The sequence below is a fragment of the Ictalurus punctatus genome, chromosome 8 (assembly GCF_001660625.3).
Source record: "Ictalurus punctatus breed USDA103 chromosome 8, Coco_2.0, whole genome shotgun sequence".
In the NCBI taxonomy this organism is placed as follows: Eukaryota; Metazoa; Chordata; class Actinopteri; order Siluriformes; family Ictaluridae; genus Ictalurus; species Ictalurus punctatus.
Window position 1 is genome coordinate 24336942 of NC_030423.2, and position 11961 is coordinate 24348902.

The window sequence follows — 11961 nt, forward strand, 5'->3', positions numbered from 1 at the left end:
GTTAGCCATATGGAGCACACATGATTTGCATATGTCTACATGTGTATTCTCAGGGCCTATCAAACAATCCAGAGTAATTGATCCAGACAAGAAACAGGATTTATGTCCTAGTACGAGCGGTGACGCCACTTCTGATTCATTCGCCAAGCTACAGGACATGTGTGTGTGTGTGCGTGTGTGTGTGTGAACTGTAACTTTAAAACCTGCGTTTAAAGGGAAACGGGATTGGAAATGCTGCTACTCGTAGGCCCGGTCATCTCACAATGTTACAATGATACTTTTCTTTGAAGACTAATTACAGTCATCTCAAGGCAAGACACACTTTATCCCTCAGTTCTTGCCTAGTCTCTCTCTCTCTCTCTCTCTCTCCCTCTCTCTCTCTCTCGTCAGCTCCATATGTCATTTATCTCCATCTGAGCACACACTATATGTTTTTGCCTCTGAAATTAGTTTCACCATCAGACCGCTCTACTTAGATCGTCTAGAATGCACTCGTCACTGCTAAAACTGGGTCACTGCTGATATCGACCATAATATGCTACTAGAATGTGGTTATTGTTTTAAAAAAAAAAAAAAGAAAGAAAGAAAAAAAAGGACCTCTGTTTTACTTCATAACTCGACTGTGTAAATTAAGAGTTTCTTACAATAATGATGTATACCAGTACAGCTTATGATGCAGTGGTTAAAGGCTCTGGGATACTGATCAGAAGATCAGGAGGTCAAGCCCCAGCACTGCCAAGCTACCACTGTTGGGCCCTCATTATAGATATTATATAATATTAAAAATAAAAATAATAAAAATTTGAAAACGGGGCTGTAGTGGCTTAGCGGTTAAGGCTCTGGATTACTGCTCAGAAGGTCGGGGGTTCAAGCCCCAGCACTGCCAAACTGCTGCTGTTTGGCCCTTGAGCAAGGCCCTTAACCCTCTCTGCCCCAGGGGCACTGTATCATCTCTGACCCCAGCTTCCTAACATGCTGGGTTATGCTAAGAAAAGAATTTCACTGCGCTCTGATGTATATGTGACCAATGAAGACTCATTATAATGATGTGGGATGTGCTAAAAGAAAAAAAACATATTGAGTATAGGTGAATTAATCGAACATTTTCCAGTGTGAGGCTATTATTATTGTATTCTGTCGATCGATACTTTAGCTTGTATTAAAAAGTAAATGCAAGAAAGAAGCAAAGTTTTCCTGCCTGCGAAATAAGCAAGAAATAAAGCACACGGAGGCATGCTGGGGTCGGATGGTGAAGCTCGATGTGAAGAGGAGTTACTGTTACCACCCTGAAGTTGATTATTTTCTGTATCACAGCACGTTGCGGCAATTTGCCAGTGATTACAGTGATTACTTTTAGCTGTTTATAGTTACGTTCAAGTCAATGTGGACATCTTTTCTGGGCTGGTTACCGTGGTTGTCCGCTTATAGAAAATCAATCAACTCGTCCTGACCAAGCAGAGTTGAGAATTCAGAGTTGTTTATTTTATTGTTGTTGTTGTTTTCATTTTTTTTTTATCTTTTTTTTTAGTATGTTTATTTATTCTTTTTTATCATACATTGTTGTCTTCCCTCTATTCTGTAAGAATTTGCTGTCCTTGCATTCCACCAGGCAGCTGTGGACTTGCGTCACCGTCCTGAAACACGCGTTCAGCTTTGAACCCTCACCGCTCAGCAAGCCATGCTGTCAAAAAAACAAGAGGGATTTGGCCAGGAAAGAGCTTTGCTGAGCCATAGCGATGTAATGACGCCACACTCGGCCTTTGTGTGAGCGTGCACTGAAGAGGTAACGGCGCTGATGAGAGATGTGAATTCAAGCCATTCTCGCAGTGATTCAGTGTTTACGATCCACTCTCTGGATTTGTAGTTAAGACAGATTTGCGGTTAATAATGTCGCCGAGAGATTTCTCTTAAAAGACTGCAGGAAGTGAGCGTTCTGGTTCCCCTGTCAACTACTTTTCCTCTTAACACCCCCCTCCCCCTTACATTAATCTAAGGCTGCTATTAGCTAATCCCTTTAAATCCTGTTTAATGGAACTGTGCTGTTAACAGCTATTTGGGACTAATTTACTGGCTGCCGGACTGCCTGGCACCTTCAAAGCCGCCCTGGTGCTGCCATCCCAAAGAAAAAAGTGCCTCCCTCAGGGTTGAGAGTCAGTCCCCGAGGTCCAGATCTCGTCGTGCTCTGTGTCCGAGGTGGCTTTAAAGGTCTCTCAGTCTGCCAAGTTCAGCACGCTGGAGCTGGTGCCATACTCCTCTGCTGCTCCAGGCTGTGTGTGTGTGTGTGTGTGTCTGAGTCTCTGAGTTTGTGCGTGTGTCTGTGTTTTCTCTCTCCTTTTCACCCCAAAGGTAAATATTCCCAAATTAGCTCCTACTGTAACCTGCTGAGTCAAGAACCCTGGAGTAAATGATTAATTCCCCCACAATGCCTTGTTTTTGTCTGTCTTCTATCACACATTCAGCCATTTTTCCCCCCTCACCTTGGTTATGTTTTATGCATGCGTGTACACCCAGAGCCAGTCAGTGGGTTGAGCTTAATTTATTCAGTCCAACATTTGGTCTCTGGAGAGTTGTGAATGTGTGCTTGAGTGCAGTGTCTCCACATTTAGCCATGCTTAATAGTGACTGCTGTCATGGCTGTCACATTCTATCAACAGGTTCAGTCGGTGACGGTTATTCATCCAAAATTATGGAAACGGGGTACCTCGTGCTGGGCCACACGAATATATAATGCACGGTAATATATTCCCAAAGCACCAACGTATTTGCATTTACATTTATATATTTGGTAGATGCATTTGTCCAAAGTAATGAATAATTAACAGACAAACAAGGGCCTAATTTTAAAGGAATAGTCCTGTATTTTAATATCTGTTGCCGATATTTTTAGTGTGTTTATTTATTTATTTGTTTGTTTATGTTTTAAGAATTTTTGTCACGTTGTCACATAGAACGAAAAACCAGTTTAGTCCAAAAGTCAAAAAGTTTAAGGTTATTCTAGCAATAAACAATGATTGATAGAACAAATAAACAAACAAACAAGCAAATAAATTCATTAAAAATAAAACAACAACTTTTAATTGCTTTTAGAACACTTTAATAATGAATATTGTATAGGTTTGTCTACATTCAGGATGTTTACACTTTTTTGTAGGCATTTAAAATATATATTTGAAATAAATAAATAAATAAATGTAAAAACAAACCTCTTGTAAAGGCTTTATAATCATTTCATAATAAATATTTTATGTTTGTCTATATTCAGGATGTATCTGCTTTTCAGTGTTTTTGTAAAATAAAGAAACGAATAAATTACTTAGTTACTAAGAAAGTGAATATTAAATTAGCGAATTCAAAGAATAGAACAAACAAACAAACAAACACAAAATTAATAAATAATAAATTCATTAATAAAATATATTTAAAGAAAAAACTAATCTAATAAAGAACTACTTTTCCTATATCTGTATGCCGTCAGGTAATCTGTGAACGGGTTGTAAGCTTCTCAGGTTTCTCAGTACAGTTAATTGTGTCAGAAGTCGTGTTTATAGTAATCACATCTATGCTAGAGATCGAAATTAGCTTGAAAGATTCATGAGTGTTCCTTTAATGAGCTATTATCATACATTTTCATTTCCATTCAAGTCTCAATTAGAGTGTATTGTTTGTTATATGCATTAAAGATGCACGTGTAGACATAATTAAACACTCTAAGCGCTGGAGAGAGCTATTGAAATCATTTCGAAAGTGTGCGGCTTTTTTCAATACACACGCCCGTTGAAGACAATTGTTGATTACCTTACAGGCAATTCATCACGTGCATATTCTTCCTATTCTCCCTGGCTGTAACCAGCTCGCTATCGATTTACGATGATGTGCGGTTGGAGTTTGCTCATTTAAGCCACGATCGATCCCTCATCTGGACGCATGAATGGCTGAGTAGAGCGCTGCTGTTTTCTGTTCCTCCCTCTTTATGTGATCTGAACACAGGAGTCCAACGGCAGAAATATTGAACCTTTTGCCAAGACACTTTTTCAACACATCCTGGATTCTGTAAAGAGTGTTTGCTGTGTGTGTTTTGGTGTTGTACTAGTGTGAGGTTTCATTGCTTTCTGATGCAGATCTAAGAGCACTGGTACCTTCATTACCATTTCAGTTGTTGGCCTTTTGGGCTTGAGGGCAAAGCCCCAAGAGCCTGTGGCGGAGCAACACAAGGCCCTTTTGTAAACACTGCCAATGTCTTGTCAAGGAGAGAGAGAGAGAGAGAGAGAGAGAGAGAGAGAGAGAAGCCGAACGCTTCACAAAAACACACAGGAGCACATCCATATCCACGCGCATATGCAACCATCCATCATTCTTGCAGCCTTAGCTCAGGATATTGCCATTCATGCGAATTCCTAAGAAACAGGCCCAATTTTATAGCTAGAAAATGATATAGCTTTTAAAAAAAACAAACAAATATGAACTACAGTCCATCAGCTCATTGCACAAACACTGCCGCTGACTAGGACATAGGAAATAACTCCAAAAGCTGATGTTTCAATCTCTACTCATAAACCTCGTCTTATGAAATGGGGTGTTGTTGCTGCAATTTCTCTTCCGAAATCTGAATTATAGAGACGAGATATTCCAGTTCATGACAGCCATTGTAGAGACCCTTATCACTGATTTAATATCTCACAGGTGGGAGCAATACAAGGTTGTGCCTGCATAAAAAATGATGTATATTCCATGAATGCTGAGCTTTTGCTTATGCATATAAACAGGCAATTTGTTTTGACCAATAATAGTCAGGCGGGCCATGGAAGAGGTGGTGGCATGAATGCTGGAAGTGCTGAGATGGAGAAAGAAAACAAAGAGAAGCATTGAGAGCTTGCTAGGCTGTACAGAGTGGTAGCACCCAAGCGCCCTGACCCTGTACATCCCTTAGTACCACAGTGTGCTGATTCTCTTCAATAATACGCCCATTAAAATGTTTTACACAGGCCACGTACTGCTTCAACAAATGCTTACATAGATATTTTTTGTTCTTTTTTTCCAGCCAAGACTAAAGGCCAACCGATTCATATTTCATCTTGCACCTTAATGCATTTCGTAGTTGCATTGCAAAATAATTGATCTGATCTGATGTGCTGTACAGTGCCTACTCCCACACAGATCCCTTATTTCCTGCGAGCTTTACATATTTTACGTAAGACTCATAGGATCTGGTCCTCACTTTGTAGTGCTTAAAAGAACCCAAATTGAGTCGTAAGTACCGTCAAGTGGGTGATCTATGCTAGACTAGAAGTTCAGATAGCCACAGAAGGAATGAGGAGCCTCTTCATTTTGCAGAGGAGCCTATTACTGAATGACTAACCAGTGGATACTGGACGATATTTCGACCATAGGCTGTAGCAACCAGTCACACCTGATATCAGTAGGGCTGCATATTGATACTGGTATCCAGAGGAGGTATTATAGCATCTTACCTGATAAAACATTTTAAACATAAACCCAGCGCTAGGAATTCATAACTAGCAGCAGATGCTAACCAAACTGTGCAGTGAACTCTGTCTAGACAAGAAAAAACAATGTCACAGCTCTTACCTAGTATGTTTTTTCTTGACAATCAGCCTCTATCTGTTGTTGACAAAGAGGTATTCAGATGTATTGAAAACAAAAACATACTTTAGATAGATGTGCTAAGTGAAACGAAACCTGCTCGTCTCTATTGCTAGCCTGCTCGATCCAAGGTAACTAATGTACAGTAGCTAGCTTGAAATCAGCTAGCTAACATTACAATGAACGTATTTTTCTTCTTATGCTTCTTCTAATATTTCTTAACGAGCATCAATCCTAGAAATGCCAAATTTGGTGTCAAGGTATGATATACCCATCACTACATATTGCAAGCAAAAGATCAGACCTGAATCATCCTGATGTTGGTGCAGAAGGAGTTTTTAATCCCCTGAACTGTGAGACATACAATATAATTTTCCCACAGTTTCTATTCCAAAAACATAATAACCTATTATTTACCATTTGACATCAAGATACAGTACTTGTGGGGGCAAGCACAAACTTCGGCCTCTGCATTCTTCCGTTCGTAGCTGCATGCACAGGCTTAAATAATTACGATCTCACTCCTGAGACTACATTTTCATTCTTTTTCCTCCATCTCCGACTTTTCTAATGAAAAACGAGTTGTGTTATGGGACGCGAGCAGTCCCTCACCGCAAGTTAGCATCTATATCTGACTCCATGTTTATTTTGGCATGCTTACTTTTTACAAGCCAATCAAACACCGATGAATAAAATCAAAGTCCTGCCTACCCAATTATGCCGTTTCACTCAGAAATACACTCTTGAACACATTGATTTCTCTTTCAGCATGTCTTTAAAGTTGGAATAAAAAAAGTAAACATATAATAGGCTCAGACATTTGTATTTGTTGCTTAAGCATGTACATATCTCATGCGCATAAGATGGAGCAAATCTCTTTTTCGTTTCCTCACACCTCCCGAAACATGCTGGCAGGTTTATTACCGACCCTAAATTGCTCCTAGGTGTGAATTGGTGTGCGATGGGCTGGCCTCCTTTTTTTATTTTATTTTTGTATAAACTTTTGCTAACTAGTTTGAATGTAGGGTTGCATTTTTTTTTTTTTTTCATTAGCTGAATCAGGTGTTCGAGCAGAAAATATAAAATCGTGCATCACTGGGACACTTCTGATCAAGGACAAGTACAGCTAGTGTTTATTGCTATTTTGAAAAATAGAAAAAATTCCATGTAGAAAACCCCAGTTCGATGCTGTCATGTTTAGCATGTTGCTTGAGGTGTAGCTGTACAGCAGTACTGTCATTTAATCGATACTGATGAGCAATGTCGCATTAATGACTTCGCAAAGGGAGGGGAAAAAAAACGACATTTAATCAGCATGTCTTTTCTTTTGAATAACCTCATGATTCATTTATATGAGACTGATAAATGTTATTAAGAAAAGTAGCGGTTTGGGGATATAAAAAAAGAAAGTATTTAGTCTCAAGGCTAAAAAAGACTTTTGTAGTCCCAAAAAATTCATACTCCCCCACCATTAAGTATGCGATTAATCATCCATGAAGGGCTTTCTTTTTTTTTAAACAAGTCGTTCCTTTAAAATAACGTGTCAGCAATTAATGCCTCAAGCATCAGGATTCCTGCAGTTTTCACCTTGCCCAGGCTGTAGAATGCAGAACTTGGCATGAGTGCTGCCTTTCCCCTGTATGAGTCAGGCAGTTGGAGTTCACACAAGAGGCCTTTGTGTGCTGTCCAGATGGGCTTACGTGTTTAGGTACTTTACCCAGCGCTCACTTTCCCCTCAAGACTTCCCCTTCCCGTGAGGTCTCTCGATCCGAAAGTGTTGGAGGAAAGCCAGGGTGAGCCGTGTAGCCATTCCTATGTCAGCCATGGCGAATACTGTACACGGTTGATGCTTTGTTCATGTTTTCCTGTTGATGAATGTACAACTATACAGCTTGCTTTGAGACAAACACGGTGAATGCTACATTGCATTTTAATGTCCAGAGCCATCTTACTAGTTAGTCTTTATCATTTCCAATTACCAGATTTTGATGCACACAATAAAGCATCCTTTATACTGACTCCAATTGCAGTAAATCTTTAAACGACAGCCACGCTGTCGTAACGGCTTTACGACCTGCATTAACTCAGCAGCTTTGCAGGTTCATAGGTTATTCTGGGTGCTAAGCCGAGTGGATCTGGTCTCGCCGTCCTTCTTTGTGCGTAGGGTCAAACGTTAACTGCCCACCAGCTAATTTGTTTCCCACAATAATGGTCCAGCATGCTCTCTCCTGCTCGTGGATAATTTACCATTATTTGTTTATTGACTTTTTTTAGCGTCGTCGGAAGCCAATGACGTGCGCATTTGCATCGCCGACTTAGGGGCTCCGTTATTAATGTGGCAATTACACACGAAACGAATGGCGAATGTTAATAGATTTATCTTGATACTTTTCGCTGCTTGGGAATAACAGACCTTTTAATTGTATTGCAAACAGAGGGCAACACACACAAGTGCTGTTCGCTCGTTTGTTCTTCGAGTATGCTCGTGCACACACACTCTACCAAAGCAGTGGTGTTGTGGCCTGAAATAATTGATGTCATGCATGCTGGGTTGAATTGGATTGTTATTGCACAGGTACTTTGGAATCACGGAGATACAAACGCAGCCAAAAATGAACCGAGTAGGAGAGGGTTTGGGTCCTAAGCAGAATGTTGCTTATTATGGAAAGAGTCAGTGGGGGATGCATTTGCATGGCTCTCTGAAGAGGAAAGCTGTATAAACTAATGATGTGCGGTACAGCTAAGGAGAAAGCAATTATAACAAGGAATTCTCGGAACAAACAGAAGCTGAGTGAAATTTTTCAGCTGAAAATGATGCATGTGTGTTCATAATCAAGGCATCTGACATGACATGCCGGCATCCTCTGTTCAGTGTGTTTCGTTCAACTTAAAATTGGAACTTATTTTCTATTTTAATTGTTGGAAAACATGGCAATAGCACTAATTCCCAGTGCATTAAAGCTGCGGTGCATTGATGTGTTGTTAGGAACGTGAAAAACATGATTATTACATCAAGGGAGAAAGAAATATCCTAAAACATGGAGTTCCTGAGCTGCCGAGAGTCTCTCTGACGAGCCTGTAATAGTAATTCGCAGCGATTTACAGTCAGAGCTAACGGGTTTGATTTGCCAGGAGTTTCCGGATGCTGAAGTCAAACTCCAGCTCGGTTACATCATTATTCCCCCCAGAAAAGTAGTCAAGCTTCACACAAATCCAGTGGTAGCAAGATAGTCTGCTAATATTAGGTAGTTAGCTAAAAGACTAGAGGACTAGAGGCTAGAGGACTCAATTCAGTCTGATTGGCTAAGGTAATTAAACCAGGTAATAAAAATACACACACCAGGTGTGCTTGTTTTGTTCAGTCTTTTAGCTAGCTAACTGAATTTAGCTATCTAGCTTACTACGTTCAGGCTCAGAGTTGCATAAAGCACTGCACTGTGAACAAATTTGCACCACGGCACTGACGTATCCATTTTTCTCTACAATAAGAGTTAGCTAGTCACCTAACACTGGCTAAAAGCAGTCTTATCGTCACACACAGCCAGTGGCAGCAAGCTGGTCCTCTAACATTAGTTAGTTAGCTAAAGGACAGAACAAGGAACACAATTCACATTGCATAGTAAAATACACAGATGAAATAACATAATACAGGCAGAATGGAGATTGGTTAATAAAAATACACACACCAGAAGCAACCAGGTATGCTTGTTTGGTTCAGTCTGTAATTAATGAGCTGATTTAGCCAGTTAGCTTGCTAACATCAGCATCAGAGCCACACAGAGCACAAGTCACCTGCATTAGTTAAAAGAAGGTGCAGTATAACGGGTGCACGGTGGCTTAGTAGTTAGCACATTCACCTCACACACACGCATCACACACCTCCAGGGTCGAGGGTTCGATTCCCTGTGTGTGCAGAGTTTTCATGTTTTCCCCATGCTGCAGTCCAAAGACATGCTGACTGGCATGTCCAAAGTGTCCATAGTCTATGAACGTATGTGATTGTGCCCTGGATAGATTGGCACCGCGTTCAGGGTGTACCCTCGATGCTCCCTGGATAGGTTCCTCATGGTATATAAAATGGATGGATGGATGGACGTTCAGCATAACACAAATTAAGCAGCAAGCTTGTCCTCTAGCATTTAGTTAGCTAGCTAACTAACTAAGATAGGCTGGAGAATACAATTCAATTCAATTTGCATAACAAAATACACAACGACTTGAGATGAGGTCATTGAAATACACACAAGGGAAGCAACCAGGTGTGTGTTTTTATCTTCTCAGGCTTGTAGCTTACTCAGCTAGTTTGCTGTCATCAGATCTAGCCACACAAAACACTGCAGTGAGTGATAAATGCGGACTGTGGCCTTGGGTCATTCTTTTTCTTAAAACAAGAGTTTGTTTATTAGCTAGCTAGCCTCCAAAAGGAGCTAAATCACAAGCTCTTATTAAAGATCGTCAGCTTGTCTGCACTTTCAGCTATTTGATCTATAGCTATGATTGGTTTTGGCAGACCCTATGTCAATCTGCTAATATTGTGGTGCTTCTGTAGCATAAACAGAAACTAACATATAACCTGTAATTGGTATTACTCTTTAATGTAGTAAGAGTGGTAAATTAAGGCTACAATGCAGTGTGCTATTTTATTATTTCTATCTGCTAGAATTTTCACACTTGAGCTGATTATTCGCCATTTGCACTTAAAAGAAGGATGCATATTGAACTGCACATCTGTACCTATGCAGCATGTGCTTCTGTGCATTTCCCTTTTGACTTTGACTTTCACCCACACACAAACACTTACTCATATTTTTTCTCTCTTTCATAACTACAGGCACACACATGTGCCAACACAAACTGCAGGTGGTGGTAATCTAAATGGCAGTGTTATTATTGGAGCAAAAACACTATTAAGCAGACACTATTATCCTGAATTGTTCTTTGATTTGTCCCTTTGGAACAGAAACTCCTTTGGAAGTCTAATCATTTTGAATTCATCAAAAAATCCTTAAAGAACCTTGAAGATGAGTCTAGTATAGGCAGTGGTTAGATTAAAAGAAGGACAATAATTTATGATATTTTTCTCCCTCTCTCCTTTCCCCGAGCCCCACACGAATTTATGGAGATACTAGAGATCCAGATCCTTTCTACCTCTGGATGGAGCTCAAATCTTCTTTAATTCCAGACTGCTGGGACTACGGCTGCTCCTAAGGCCATACAGACGTCATATAAATCCATAATGAACTTTTTCACACTAACTGTTGTTACCCAAATGAGGATGACTTCCCTTCTTAGTCTGGTTCCTCTCAAGGTTTCTTCCTCTTAAAACATCTTAGGGAGTTTTTCCTCGCCACCGTCGCCACTCAGTGGCTTGCTCAGTTGGGATAAATTCGCACCTTTAATATCTGTATACCATGTTAATATTTCTGTAAAGCTGCTTAGGGACAATGTCTATTGTCAAAAGCGCTATGCAAATAAAATTGAATTGAATTGAATTGAATTGGTCAGATGTCCATGATGGGTTTTTTTTTCTGTCATTACAGACCAACAAAGGTGATGCCCTGGCCAACCGAGTCCAGAACACATTGGGTAACTATGACGAGATGAAGGAACTCTTGACCAGCCATTCCAACCAAAGCCACTTGGTGGGCATCCCTAAGAACTCAGTTCCCCAGACCCCAGTGGAGAAAACGGACCAGCCCAGCTTCTTCACCGAAGCTCAGCGTGGCAGAGCCACTTCATCCCAGCCAGCGAACCACACAACTTCCATGCCTCCTCCACCTACCACCAACATGGCAGGGCCCAGCATCCTCCACGGGCATCAGGGCACCAAAAAGTCCCGTTCCTCTGACTGGTCCCGAGGAGCACATGGTTCGGGCAGCAGCCAGGCAGCTCAGGCTGCCAGCCGGGGAAAGCAGAGCTCCAGTGGGCATGAACAGGAACAGGGTGACTCGAGCCCTGGCACTTCGTCCACTTCCACACACCCCAGCAGGAGGCATGGGCAGCCAGCCAAGGTGCCAACTGTCGCCAGCTCACCCTGCGAGCAAGACTCAGGGTCACCTGTGGCCTCTACTTCTCTGGTGCCCGGTGGTCTGTCCACACCAACATTCCCCCAGGGCCTGCACTGCAAGCCCAGCAGCGTAGGACAGCAGAAACCCACAGCCTATGTCCGGCCCATGGACGGCCAGGACCAGGCACCCAATGACTCTCCTGAGCTCAAGCCTACTCTGGAAATCACGGATGGATATGGTGGAACGCCATTTACAAGCCTGATGGATGGCAAAGGCGGCACAGTGGGGAGCAAGGGCAAACTTCCCAAGCTGACTCTCCCTCAATCAGGGGAGGTGAGTACTGATTTTTCTA

General features: G+C 41.4%; 1 protein-coding gene across 2 annotated transcripts in view; it reads left to right on the forward strand.

The window, feature by feature from the left end:
- aff2 (AF4/FMR2 family, member 2) overlaps nucleotides 1–11961 on the forward strand; it is a 263231-nt gene that overhangs the window by 69217 nt on the left and 182053 nt on the right. For both annotated transcript variants that reach the window (XM_017474720.3, XM_017474719.3), the window contains exon 3: nucleotides 11142–11942. In XM_017474720.3, coding sequence (XP_017330209.1) covers nucleotides 11142–11942 — 801 coding nt within the window. The remainder of the gene's footprint in view (nucleotides 1–11141; nucleotides 11943–11961) is intronic.